At 37.6% G+C, this 15,364-nt stretch overlaps 2 protein-coding genes across 3 annotated transcripts in view; one reads left to right on the top strand and one right to left on the bottom strand.

Moving 5' to 3' along the window:
- The window catches only part of LOC127851033 (uncharacterized), a 141,321-nt gene that overhangs the window by 98,475 nt on the left and 27,482 nt on the right, over positions 1-15,364 (bottom strand). Inside the window, exon 4 of one of the 2 annotated variants that reach the window (XM_052384484.1) lies at positions 3,209-3,348. The exons of the other annotated variant lie outside the window; for it this stretch is intronic. The gene's annotated coding sequence lies outside the window, so the exon portion shown is untranslated. The remainder of the gene's footprint in view (positions 1-3,208; positions 3,349-15,364) is intronic. 2 annotated transcript variants of the gene reach the window in all.
- Positions 753-1,103, top strand: LOC127849652 (uncharacterized). The gene has a single exon (XM_052382398.1). The coding sequence runs from the start codon at positions 753-755 to the stop codon at positions 1,101-1,103; it is 351 nt and encodes a 116-aa protein (XP_052238358.1).

The raw sequence follows: 15,364 nt of genomic DNA on the forward strand, positions 1-15,364 counted from the left end.
TAGCAGATCTAGATCGTCTACCCATTAATAATGAAACTGAAATATCAAAATTGACATCGCCCCACGGCCCCAGTACAGAAAAACAGTTGAAAACATTTCCCATAATTAGATCTACTCAAGTATACGAATCCCGATACCCATGGCTATATCACAGTCAAACTAAACACGGGTTTATGTGTAAATATTGCGAGCTATTTGGATCCAGTAGTGGCCCAAACATTTCCTATGTCACAACTGGTTCTGTATTAGAGGACAATCCCTCTAGGAGACTTGAAACTCACAATAACAGTGACAGAGACATGCCTCGGTAGATTAGTTATAGACATTGAAATAAACCATTATTTTTATCTTTTCCCCAAATATGTCTCTTTCGCGCTCTATTTTCCCCTTTTATCCAGCGTCCAGCGTCTTCCCCTTTTTCTAAAAAAAAAACCCTGCTGGGTACATTCACCAATTCCAAGTGAACACTGGGAAGGAGGAAGACCAGGAGAAGGGCCTTTCACACAGAAACATATATTTTCATGTATAATGTACATACAGTAAATGAACAGTTTTAACAAAAATTAATGTCCCTGTAATCATGAAAGTTGATGTGTATATACACTGTAACTCCAATATAGCGCGGTCAATGGAGTCCAAGCCGCGAAACAGCGTTATAAACGGATCCGCGTTATAAGTTTTGAGCTAATTAATTGCAGGGGGCTATAAAACTACTGTCGCTCTCATTAGGTCGTGGTCTTAAGAATAAAGAAATGAAGAGGGTGCTTCAATCCTTCATTGAGTGGCGAGAAGACAAGGACGAAATGGACATGACTGAGACAATGACGACGGCAAACGACATGTATGGGACTGCGACTATGACGACAAACGACACAAATGAGACTGCGACTATGACGACGGCAAACGACACGAACCTGACTGCGACTACGACGACGGCAAACGACACGAACGTGACTGCGACTATGACGACGGCAAACGACAAGAATGGGACTGCGACTATGACGACGGAAAACGACACGAACGTGACTACGACTATGACGACGGCAAACGACAGGAACGTGACTGCGATGATGACGACGCCATATGACATCGACATGACTTAGACGATTACGACGACATGCGACACGGTCACGAATGAGACGATGACGACGACTAACGACCTGGACACGACAGAGACGATTGCGACGACATATGACAATGACAAGACTGAGACCACGGCGACGACATTCGACAAGGACACGACGGCGATGACATACGACACGGACACGACTAAGAAGATAACGAAAACATACGACACGGTCAAGATTGAGACGATGACGACGACATACGACACAGACATGACTGAGAAGACGACATACGACACGGGCAAAACTGAGACGATAACGACGACAAACGACACTGAAAAGACGACGACGATATACGACACTTACAGGACAGAGACGATGACAAAGACATACGACGCGGACAATACCAAATTGACAGGAGAGGAAAATCCCGTTGAAGCTCGTATTCGACTTTAAAGAATTCTACACGGAATAGCGGATGTAGACATATCAAGAGAGGCCAAAAACAAAAGGTAAATAATTTTTCATACGTTTTGATTGTTAAGATCACATTTTCCTAGGGAAACATACAATGGCTGATATATGTGGATTTAATCGTTTGTGGTTTATTCGAGATTATCAGTAAGGCTGTAAGACTGCACGTCTTTTTATTTTACGCGGTAACGGTGAATAACAGTCAGTCTGACTCTTTTCTTTTTTAAATCTTGTACCCGTAACAATATTTGTTCAGGACTGATGACTTTGTGAATATGGGCACCGTACTGATGACTTTGTGAGTACGGGTACAAAACTGATGACTTTGTGAGTACGGGCACATGGCTGATCACTTTGTGAGTATGGGCACAGGACTAATGACTTTGTGAGTACGGGTACAGAACAGATGACTTTGTGAGTACGGGCACATGACTGATCACTTTGTCAGTATGGGCACAGGACTAATGAATTTGTGAGTACGGGTACAGAACTGATGACTTTGTGAGTACGGGGCACATGACTGAGTACTTTGTGAGTACGGGCACATGACTGATGACTTTGTGAGTACAGGCACATGACTGATGACTTTGTGAGTACGGGCACAGGACTGATGACTTTGTGAGAACGGGCACATGACTGATCACTTTGTGAGTATGGGCAAAGGACTGATGACTTTGTGAGTACGGGCACATGACTGATCACTTTGTGAGTACGGTCACATGGCTGAGTACTTTGTGAGTACGGGCACATGACTGATGACTTTGTGAGAACGGGCACAGGACTGATAACTTTGTGAATACGTGCACAGGACTGATGATTTTGTGAGTACGGGCATATGACTGATGACTTTGTGAGTACGGGCACAGGACTGATGACTTTGTGAGTACGGGCACATAACTGATGACTTTGTGAGTACGGGCACAGGACTGGTGACTTTATGAGTACGGGCACATGACTGATGACTATGTGAGTACGGGAACATGACTGATGACTTTGTGAGTATGGGCACAAGACTGATGACTTTGTGTGTACGGGCACATGACTGATGACTTTGTGAGTACTGGCACATGACTTATGACTATGTGAGTACGGGCACAGGACTTATGACTTTGTGAGCACGGGCTCATGAATGATGACTTTGTGAGTACGGGCACAGGACTGATCACTTTGTGAGTATGGGCAAAGGACTGATCACTTTGTGAGCACGGGAACATGACTGATCACTTTGTGAGTACGGGCACATGGCTGAGTACTTTGTGATTACGGGCACATGACTGATGACTTTGTGAGTACTGGCACAGGACTGATGATTTTGTGAGTAAGGACATAGGACTAATGACTTTGTGTGTACGGGCACAGGACTGATGACTTTTCTGATAGTTCATTATATGTTGTTAGGTGGAAAACTGTTTACTGTTTAGATTCCAGATCGGAAATGAAGTGCTTGATATGTCTGATTTTAAAACGTTGCATAACCCAACATGGATAAACGATAAGGTACTTGTCTTCGTTGTAAAACATATTTCAGCAAACTGATATTGTGCAAAGTAAATGATATTTATATATATGTACAACAGTGTTATTTGTAAGGAATGTTTTAACATTTATTTTAGTATATGTGTTATTTAAAATAGTTGTAAAATTATTTATTACAGATCATTAACGCCTACCTCCATCATTTAGCTATGGTGCATTACGCAACATCTTGTCATCGGGTATTAGCGTTACCCAGCTACCTGATGATGATGTAGATGGCGGGTAATCTGGATAGATGGAGGTTCCGGAAGGTAGATTAAATACGTAGAAATCGCTGAAACAGTATAAACTTAGACCTTTTATTGTTACAGAACGTTTTTAAGACAAGTGGTACAGTAATGTTTTGTTATTCATAGCATACTATAAATGGCATAAACCTATCTATCTCCAATATTGTGTAATGATTGTAATTATCGTTAAATATAGATAAAGTTCAGCAATTACATGGTTTCGTATTTCATCGTGTTAAATAGTCTTGAATTGGTACCATGCAAGTCAAGTAGACATATCTTTACAGATCAAGTTCCAAAATTACAAATGTTTTTTTTTCTGCCAGTGAACAAAAATGACAACCACTGGGTGTTAATGGTGGCAGACCTTGAAACAACAACCTTGTCAATACTGGACTCATTAGGATGGAAGAACCGTCTTCTTCCAGGCTTTTGGTTATAAGCTCATTATTATAATTATTATGTATTCAACACTTTTATATGAGTTATGTTTTTAAATCATGCTCACAGATAAAAAAATCGGCAATAAAATGCAAACATCAACAATTTATTCAATTCCATTAATGCGTGTTCTAAACTGTTGCTTATTTTCCAAACTACTAGTTAAGAATGCATGATTGGTATATCATTGAGTATGTTGTTTAAAGAATTATCAAACATAATTGCAAACCTGTCAAATTACAATTAGCTTTTGAAACTTATACATCATATCTCCAAAACCACAGGGCATCGATTATACACCCCGGTGATAACAAAACAAACCACGGGCAACGGTTATACATCCCGGTGATAACAATACAAACCACGAGGCATCGATTATACACCCCGGTGATAACAATACAAACCACGGGGCATCGATTATAAGGCCCGGTGATAACAATACAAAACCATGAGGCATCGATTATACGGCCCGGTGGCAACACAACAAACCACGGGGCATCGAGTATACAGCCCGGTTATAACAATCCAAACCACGGGGCCTCGATTATACACCCCGGTGATAACAATACAAACCACGAGGCATCGATTATACGGTCCGGTGATAACAATACAAACCACGCTTATATGAACAACAGCAAAAATTTTAGGCACGCAGCTAGAGTATTAGTTTTTTGGATCTAATAGAGCTAATTTAGTTAAAATAAATGTGATTGACACGCTGTGAACTTATTTGTTTCATTCAGTGTTATTTTCGCGTTTGTGTTAATTTTAATCTTACCAGGTGAGCTAACTTGAAATCAAAGCATGTACTGTTAACAGAGGTCAAAAGGACGCAGTTCAGGTCGCAAACAACTATTAAAGTTCTTTATATATACATAGGTATCTTAAAACAATTAACAAAGATTAACCATCGTTGTTTAATGTAATCATGCATATTGCAATGCCATACAAAAAAACAAAATAACGCGGGTTGAGCTGCATAAATATTTAAAATGAACATTACTATTGTTAACATAATGCCTTAACGTAAACGCTATTCAAATATGTAACGTCAGTTGTACTGTAAACGACTAAACGCATTTATTTTCATTTCTTTGTCATAACCTCTGTTTAATTTAAGTATCAAAGTGGTCTTCGACTGTTCTGCCAGATACCAAAATACTTAACTCAATAAACATATTCTAAGTGCTCATGCTCATCAGAACATTCAACAGCAAGGCAGAGGTTTCACACTAAATAAACAACGAAACATAGGCTATTGGATTGTTGGTGGGAGTAAAATGGTAGCAATCTATATCAGAAATTGTGTTGTATGTAGAAAATTCCGAAGACCAATAGTGTCAAAAAATGACAAAGTTACCGAATGACCATGTGGAAGAGTACCCACCATTTACATATTGTGGAACGGACTTTTTTGGAACTTTTTCGGTGAAACAAGGTCGTAAAGAAATCAAACAATATGGACTTTTGTTTACGTGTCTGTGTTCGCGTGCAGTGCACATTGAAATGCTTGATGATATGTCGACCGATGCATTCATAAACAGTTTAAGGTATTTCATGGCAATTCGTGGAACTGTAAGACAATTCTGCTCAGACCAAGGAACTTATTTTATTGGTGATAAAAATGAACTTAGTGCAAAAACTGATGTGCCTAAAGTTGTGTCTCATCTTGCCGAAAAACATTGTGATTTTCTCCTTAACGCTCAAAGTTCTAGCCATACCGGAGGAGTATGGGAACGACAGATTAGGACCATAAGAAATGTAATGAACTCTGTATTGCTGCTGTGCCCAGGACGTTTGGATGACTCTTCATTGCGAACATTGTTTTACGAAGTGATGGCTATCATCAACAGTCGTCCATTTACTGTATGTGACATAAATGATCCAAGTGCACTAGAACCACTTACACCAAACCACATACAAAACCCGATGTCTCTGCACCACCACCCGGAGACTTCATACGCGAGGACCTCTTTCTGAAGAAACGATGGAGACGTGAACAGTATCGCCTTGACCAGTTTTGGTCGCGATGGCAACAAGAGTATATTGCTGCCATTTCATTAAGACAGAAATGGCATTAGGCTTGCCGTAATATTCGTGTGGACGATATAGTGTTGATCAAGGAAGAAGAATTACCAAGGAACCAGTGGCCTCTTGCTGTCGTTGTTGAAGCCACACCCGATAAGGACGGTCTCGTACGTAGGGTCAGGGTGAAGGTCGAGGAACAGCTCCAATGACAATTCTCGAACGCAGTGTACATAAATTAGTCTTGTTTAATGAGCATCAGAAACAAAATACTTTTGAGTGTAAAACGTGTGCTGTGACTGAAAATTATGTGTTTGAATATGTAAATTTTGATCTTTGTTATCATAAACTCTAGTCTTACCTTATTTAGATGAAAATTTGCATTTGAATTTTTTGTTGTTGTGAACATGTGTATTTTTTACATGTAACTGTGCTTAAATAACACTTCGTAATATTTCTAGATTTTATTCAGAAGCAACTGTATATACAGAGAATTATCATTTTGTATGCTGAGAAGTTTGATTTCTTGAAGGTTCATGCAAGTTTAATATCTGATGTATTAAATGCCTTTTAATATTTAGAATTGATTGTTTGCACAAATGTATGTTTAAATTTGTTGCTTTAAGGCAATTAATTGTTGTGCCCATATTAACTTGGCTTTGTGTTTTCCTACTCATTCATTTTTGATAATCATAGATTATTTGGTGGGAGTGTAAATGTCTCTTGTTAACTTTAATTATTTGTAAGTTTGTAGTTGACCCCAAGGCCCAGAACTGTCTTCTCAGAAACATGTTGTTGATACTTGTTGTATAGTATAACGTAACCTAAGCTTGGTATCTTTGAAACGCTTTGCAAACTTCGTTTAACGATCATGATTACACGTGTTATAGACGTCATTTAAATGTCTAACGAAATTGCTATTAATTAACGCAAATTTAAACGTCTTAAGGACCTTGGTTCGAAGAAACAGGTATTATATTGAACAATTATGTATAACGTATTAAACGAATGCTGTATTATATGCTGTTAACGTACATTGACTGAAATTTCTAGCAATGTAAAATTTGCGCCAAAGCGTCTTTCTTTGTGTTGAAATGCAAAATATATAAAATTAAGTGTTTTGTTGTATAATGTCGACAAATGGACATTACTATTGATAACGTAACGCCTTAACGTAAACGCTATTCAAATATGTAATGTCAGTGGTACTGTAAACGACTAAACGCATTTATTTTAATTTCTTTGTCATAACCTCTGTTTAATTTAAGTATCAAACGAACGTAATTAATATTTTGATTCTAACTAACAATATAATATTTATACTTTTTGGGAACTTGCTACATTATACTTCCCTTAAGTAATTCAGGGTTTTTTCTCAGCATTTTGGGAAGATAGCCCATGGCTTTGAAATTGGGAATTTTATCGGCATTTTCAAGAAATTGGGAAAATACATTGGGATTTAAAACTACATGAACGAGTTCAACATCTTTAGTCACAAACTCCACAAACACCATCATGATCAACAGTTTTCCACATAATAAACTCACACAAAGTCTTCAGTCACAACTTTATTTCCCTAGTTTCAACATGTTGAATATCAGTCAGCACTTTGCTTTCGGAAATCAACGATGACGATGCAAGAGTCACTTGTTATAAACCCTTTCCCACTTAGAACAAAAGTGAAAATGGCTATTTGCAAACTGCATAAAACCAGAACAGCCTGCGATTAGCTCACAGTCTGTTCAGGTTTTATTCTGTTTGCTGCTCATTAGTATCTAAGGATTGGAGATGAAGCCATTAAAAACATGAATCTAGTAAGAAAGGTCTTAAATTAAATATAACTTTCTAAGGGACTACAAATGAGTGAAAAAACGTATCAAAACGGTAAAGGGTTTAATAACTATCATTGACAATGGAAGAAGTTTCAATGAGGACTTGTACTTGTTGACGATGTTTGTTTATTTAATGATGCTTGCTTAAAAAAATCAACAGTTTTTGTTTGGCCACATTTTTGCTTATATTTTGAATTGTGTGACAAATTGTTTTCCATTCAGCCGAATCACAAAACACTCAAATTTCATCACAAATATAATAAGCGCCTGAACAACACAGAAAATATCGGGCACACAAATAATGCCAACGTTATCCAAATCGCGGTATAGTCTACCAAGAGCACCGCCTTGCGGGTGCAGACCGCTCATCTATTTTTCTTTTTAAAGGTGTAGGGACCTATCTCAATTTCAATCACAAAGGAGGGAGGGGTGGAGTGGAGGGGTGTATAGTGTGAGGGTGTGGTCATTTATTACATTATCTTCAAAAATAAAAAAAAATGCAAAAAAAATATATAAAAATTGGTGGGGGGATTCTTGGGTGGGATGGTTGGACGGTATTTCAAAAATAAATATTTGTGTTTTTAAGCATGTTTGAAAAAAACAAGAGATGTGTTTGCCAGAAACACAATACCCCCTATTGCGCCCCTTTGAAAAAAAAATGTTTTTTTTTTTTACTTTGACCTTGAAGGATGACCTTGACCTTGAACTTCCACCACTCAAAATGTGCAGCTGTATGAGAACGCCGCTTTGACCTTGAAGGATGACCTTGACCTTGAAGGAATACCTTGACCTTGAACTTCCACCACTCAAAATGTGCAGCTTCATGATAAGGCCGCTTTGAAATTATTTTTTTGACGTTTGACCTTGAAGGATGACCTTGACCTTAAAGAATAACCTTGACCTTGAACTTCCACCACTCAAAATGTGCAGCTTCATGGGCACGCCGCTTTGAATTATTTTTTTACCTTTGACCTTGAAGGATTTCCTTGACCTTGAAGGATGACCTTGACCTTGAACTTTCACCATCCAAATTGTGCAGCTTCATGATAACGCCGCTTTGAATTTTTTAATATTTTTTTTTACCTTTGACCCTGAAGGATGACCTTGACCTTGAAGGATGACCTTGACATTGAAATTCCACCACTCAAAATGTGCAGCTTCATGATAACGCTGCTTTGATTATTTATTTTTTTACCTTTGACCTTGAAGGATGACCTTGACGAATGACCTTGACATTGAACTTCCACCACTCAAAATGTGCAGCTTCATGAGAACGCCGCTTTGAATTTTTTTTATTTTATTTACCTTGAAGGATAACCTTGACCTTGAACATCCACCACTCAAAATGTGCAGCTTCATGAGATACACATGCATGCCAAATATCAAGTTGCTATATTCAATATTAAAAAAGTTATGGCCAATGTTAAAGTTTTCGGACGGACAGACGCCATATATTTGACATTTGACCTTGAAGGATGACATTGACCTTCACCTTACACCACTCAAAATGTTCAGCTCCATGAGATACACATGCATGCCAAATATCAAGTTGCTATCTTCAATATTGAAAAAGTTATTGCCAATGTTAAAGTTTTCGGACGGACAGACACCATAAATTTGACATTTGACCTTAAAGGATGACCTTGACCTTTCACCACTCAAAATGTGCAGCTCCATGAGATACACATGCATGCCAAATATCAAGTCGCTATCTTAAAAAGTGAAAAAGTTATGGCCAATGTTAAAGTTTTTTTCGGACGGACGGACAGACTGACTGACATACTGACGGACAGTTCAACTGCATTATGCCATCCTACCTGGGGCATAAAAATTATTTTTGTGGGTGGGGTGGGGGGTATAGTGTGAGGTTGTGGTGGTCATTTATAAGATGATTTTTTTTTTAATTAAATACTGTGAAACCATTATTAATCGTCAAGCATTAATTTTCATAAATTTCGTCAGTCGACCGATCGGCGAATTTAAGATCCTAACGAACAATCATGCTCTATGTTTGAACAAAAACAAACACCAAGTTGAACAATATTTTAAAACTTTACCGTAGACATGAGGCATTTAATTCCAACATAATCCATGCGCACATTCACTGCTGTTTCGTAATCAAGATTAATCCGGTTTTTACACAAAGGGATGTAGATTACACAAGGTACTTAACTGACACGTTACACTTCTTTAAACGTGTGTGCAGTAAAGCTGTATCGAATGCGTTGACTTCGTTTATATAGAATGGTAATGAATTAGCGCTAATTGTTTATAACTTTATTACCCATTAGGTGCATTGTGTTTTTCAGGGGTGTTGCATATTAGCCATCACGCAGCGAATGCCGATGAAAGACAATAAACCAAATGAAAATATGACGATGTGTGATCAACATGCGTATTTATCACAAATTAATAAAGAATATTTTCATTGCTGTTTGTTGTTTGATTGTTTGCGTTTAACCACACTTATTACTATTTTATATGTATCAATTTATTTATTTCTAAATTATTGACATTATTGATTTATATACCGGTTGTTTACTTGTTAAGAACAAACACACACATAGAGTTTATAATTCTAATGTTGATATCAGAATAAAAAAGCATTTTATTTGAAAAAAAAAACACTTAACAATCTGGAAAATATTCTAATAATAGAATAAGACTAATTGGCAATTGGCTTCGTTGTTACAAACACTCGTTAACGGTTATTCGATCCCACTTGTCCGCTAATCATAACAATGAACGTGTGAATGGCATACATTAAGAGGGTCCATAACTGTCCCTTGATAACAAAAGACTAGTTAATTGGCATGTGACAAACAGGCCCCACCTCCTGCAGTGATTCTCAAGTGTGTTCCCGCATTCGTTCCACGATTTTTCGCAACTGCGATTGATCGCGAATATGTATTACACACAAATCGGATATTGACTGACGCATTTTTTTTAATTCAAAATCAGAAATCGGCGAATTTAAGTGCTGACGAAATCGTCATTTTTATAAAAATGACGAAATTTTGTGCTGTCGAAAATAAATGGTTTCACAGTAGTGGGGGGGGGGGATTGAGGGGGGATTTGGGGGGGATTCGGGGGGCGTGGGGAATGTCTTGGGTGGAGTCTATTGTGGTATGTCAGGTAAAAGTTGTTTTGTCAAAGTATCAATCAAATCTAATCATAATTAAAGAAGTTATGGCAATTTTAGCAAAATTTAATAATTTGACCTTGAGAGTCAAGGTCATTCAAAGGTCAAGGTAACATTCAACTTGCCAGGTACAGTAACCTCATGATTGCATGAAAGTACTAGTATTTGAAGTTTAAAAGCAATAGCCTTGATACTTTAGAAGTAAAGTGGATCTAAACACAAATTGTAAACATATTTTCAAAGTTACTAAGTCAAAAAAGTGCCATAATTCCATAAAAATGACAACCTGAGTTATGCAACTTGTCCTTTACTGTCCCCTTATGATAGTTTGCCAGTGTTCCAAGTATGAAAAGAATATTTATGATACTTTAGGCGTAAAGTGTACCAAAACACAAAACTGAACCAAATTTTCAAATATAAAGGGCCCATAAGTCCGTCAAAATGCCAGTCAGAGTTACATAACTTTGCCTGCACAGTCCCCTTACGAAAGTTAGTAAGTGTTGCAAGTATGAAAGCAATAGCTTTGATACTTTAGGAAAAAAGTGGACCTAAACACACAATTTAACCAAATTTTCAAGGTCATGCATTTCAATTCAATTTAAAATAAAACTTAAGAAGAACATGTGTCGAAAAATGCGAAATAAGCGAGATATTTAATTCTGAAATCAAAAATGTCTGTACAGTCGAATTCGCCAGAATGTAGATCATGCATGTACGATGTGAATCTTAATTTAGTTTAATGGTTGTTTTTAAATTCCTGCAGCGATGTCTATTTATTCCACACATGAAAGCTAACTCCGATCCTAATAAAAAGACGAATTCTTCGGTTATTGTAGGAAAATATGTACGAAATATCTGCGTCACCATCAGCTCGGGGCGCTAATTTGTCTTTGCTGCATTTTATGAAATTTTTCTTCAATATCTTGCCTATTTTTTGTAAACATGTATTTATCAATATATTACAATTTAACACATATAAAAATCGTATAGTCTCGCTTTAATTGTTTGACAAAACAATGCCATATTTTACAGAATCATCAAACAATAAAAAAAATATTCAAAAGTGTGCTACCTTCCAGAATGTAAAACTATCATTTATAATTAATTCCACTTAATCTTCTTGTGCTTACAACAAATATTTAAAAAGGGACACAACTCTTCAACATAATTTTTCATTTGCAGTTACTTCCCTTGACATGATAAACTATATAGTGTTCAAAAGCTGTTATTACTATATAAATATAAGAAAAATGACCCCCCACGCGGCCATGCTTTTTAACCGATCCGAACCATTTTCGAACTCAACTGTCATATCCAAAAAAGCACATGTTCTGACCAAATTTCATGAACATTGGACCAAAAATGTGACTTATAGTGTTCCCATGTTTTCACTATATACATATAGAGAAAACTGCCCCGCCCCCTGGCGGCCATGTTTTTTCACCGATCTGGACCATTTTCGAACTCGTCCAAGAAATCAATAAAACCAATGTTTTGACCAACTTTCATTATGATTTAGCAAAAATTGTGACTTCTAGAGTGTTTACCAGGTTTCTCTATAGCCAAATAAGGAAAACTGCCCAGCCCACTGGCGGCCGTGTTTTTCAACACACAGGAACCACTTTTGAACTCAGTCAAGATATCATTAAGACAAACATTTTGACAAAGGTACATGAAGATTGAACATAAAATGTGACTTCTACAGTGTTTACAAGGTTTTTCTTTTATAACCTAGTGACCTAGTTTTTGACCCGGCACAACCCAGTTTCGAACTCGGCCGAGATTTTCTTGGGGCAAAGCTTTTGACCAAGTTTCATGAAGCCATGGGACAAGAAATGTGGCCTATTGAGTGTTTACGAGCAAATGTTTACGGACGGACGGACAAACGACGGACAAAGACCGGTCAGAAAAGCTCACATGAGCAATCAGGTGAGCTAAAAAAATCGGAAAATCATTTTACTATTTTTTTTTTTATGAAAATAGATCCAAAAGACGGCAAAATAGAGAAAGAAAAGTATGAGTGTCAGGCACAATCACCCAGAAAATGTCATACATCGAAGACAGGTTTTAGAAGAACAGAATAGAAACAGCTTCTGAAAAAGAAAGGGCCTGCGGAAACTGTCCATAAACATTATGGCAAGGCGGTTCTTGTATCACTTGCAAACAGAAACTATATAGAGGTACCCTGCCCTGCAAATGATGCTGCGCTCAATTATTAATGGTGGACTCAAATGGTGATCAATGACACCTTAGAACAAGTGATGCCTGGAGGATATTTGCAAAACGTCGCCAGAAATCTTTGAATATTATTTGTTTTTGCAAATACAAAAAAATGATTAAGGACCCTGTAAAATCGGGAAATCTTTATTTAGAGGCCATAAAATCTTTCATTGAAAGGGTTTCAAACCCGTAAGCTATAAAAAGCGATTGTAACCGAGGGAGCAAGAAATACAGACATACAGTGCCAAACGTTTCTAACTTTTTGAGTAGATTTCAGAATGTCACAAAACTACATCACACCACAATTTCATTTGCCTCATTGTGCCTGCCTCATTTTTTCTCATGCGCTTACATATGATAACTAGGTTGTTGAAATGATTTACGTTTGCTTCAATTAATGCACTTATTTTTCAGTGCCGGAATGCAACGAATGTATCCGGGATTCGTGATGAGCCTAACCAAGAGACTGGTGTTCTTGGGCAATATCATAGACTCTGAGCAAATTAAAGTGTTTTTGCCTCAAAATAAAATTGATCAAATAGTTTCGGAATGTACGCAGTTGTATTATGCAAAGCAAGCAAACATTAGGGAGCTAGCACATGTAATTGGCTTGCTAGTGTTGGCATTTTCAGCAGTGCAATTTGGCAAGCTACACTATAGAGAGCTAGAAAAGGGCAAAACTGTTGCGCTGAAGCTTGTATGTGGTTATTTTGACGCAAAGATGGGTATTCATTGGAAGATGAAAAGGGAACTCAATTGGTGGATAAAGCATGTCCATGAACAATATAGGGTTATAAGTCACGGCCTTCCAGACCTAGTTATACAGACTGATGCTTCTCTGTTAGGTTGGGGTTTTGTCATTGATAGTAGAACAGTAGGCGGTAGATGGACTAAAGACAAAGTTCTGAGCATATTAATGTCCTAGAACTCAAAGCAATATTGTTCGATGTTAAATCATTGAAAGAGGAAATCATAGGGAAACATGTTAAGGTTTTAACAGATTCCTCGACAGCAGTGTGCTACCTAACAAATATGGGTGGCATTCGCTCTGATAAATGTGATATGGTTACAAAGCAAATTTGGTTTTGGTGCATAGAAAGCAATGTCGGGTTATCATGCTCTCACATTGCTGGAAAAATAAATTTGGCCGATGAGCCCTCTAGGAAATTCAATGATCGAATTGAATGGTCCTTTTGTCCTGATATGTTTGAAAAAAAATTCTCAAACTTTTGAAAAACCGGAATTTGATTTGTTTGCAACAAGGCTAAATGCTAAGTCGCCAGTTTTTTGCTCTTGGAAGCCTGAACCAAATTCTTATTTGGTAGACGCATTTACAACTGATTGGAGTGTATTTTCGGGCTCTTATTTGTTTCCTCCTTTCAGCATGCTGGGACGATGCGTTCATAAGATTTCCTGAGACAGAGCCAGGTGTTTGATAATAGCACCCCTGTGGCCAACACAAACTTGGTTTTCAAAACTAATGGGAATGATTATAAAGGAGCCCTTCATTCTTCCGGCAACCAAAAAAGTTCTATATCTATCACACTCAGATCAAACCCATCCGCTGGCAAAAGACCTAGTTTTAATTGCATGTCTAGTGTCCGGGAATCGTTCAGATGTCAAGGTTTTTCTAGAAGGGCAACCAAAATAGTCTTGTCTTCATGGCGATCCGGAACCCAAAAACAATATCAGACGTATATATATCAAGATGGTTTCGGTATTGTGACAAGTGCAAAATTGATTCAGTTTCGGTTTCTATAAAGGACGTAGTGGAGTTTTTGACTAAAGAATTTGAGCGCGGAGTAGGATACAGTACCCTTAATACAGTCAGAGGAGCTTTGTCATTGTTTTTAAGACTTGAAAACGTTCCAGCAGGTTCTCACCCAGTGGTTTTTAGATTCATGAAAGAAGTATTTAATTTGCGGCCCTGAAAATCTAGGTACACCAAGACTTGGGATGTTCAAAACGTACTAACATATCTGAAATCACTTTCGCCAGTGAAACACCTGTCATTGAAGGAATTGACTCTAAAATTAGTCATGTTGATTGCATTAACGAATGCCGCTCGATCCCAGACAGTTCATTTGTTGAGTGTAAATAAGTTAATTAAAGAAAAATCACAGTTTCTTGTACAATTCGATTCATTAGGTACTGTAGGAATTGAAGGCTCACAGTCTGAACTGCTTTGCTTTGCCAATTTTGCAAGAAACAGCCATAATTCTGGAAACAAGTCAGTGACTGACATACACTCTGCTGCAAATTTGGCAATTAAAAATGTCCATTCCTATCCAGCATCAGCAGAAGCTGCCAAACGGTTGTTAGTATCGCCAGTGTCTACAGTTGATTGTGAACGAGGGTTCAGTAGGCAGACTGTAATCAAAACTGATCTTAGAAATTGTT

This window comes from Dreissena polymorpha, chromosome 11 (assembly GCF_020536995.1).
Source record: "Dreissena polymorpha isolate Duluth1 chromosome 11, UMN_Dpol_1.0, whole genome shotgun sequence".
Classification (NCBI taxonomy): Eukaryota; Metazoa; Mollusca; class Bivalvia; order Myida; family Dreissenidae; genus Dreissena; species Dreissena polymorpha.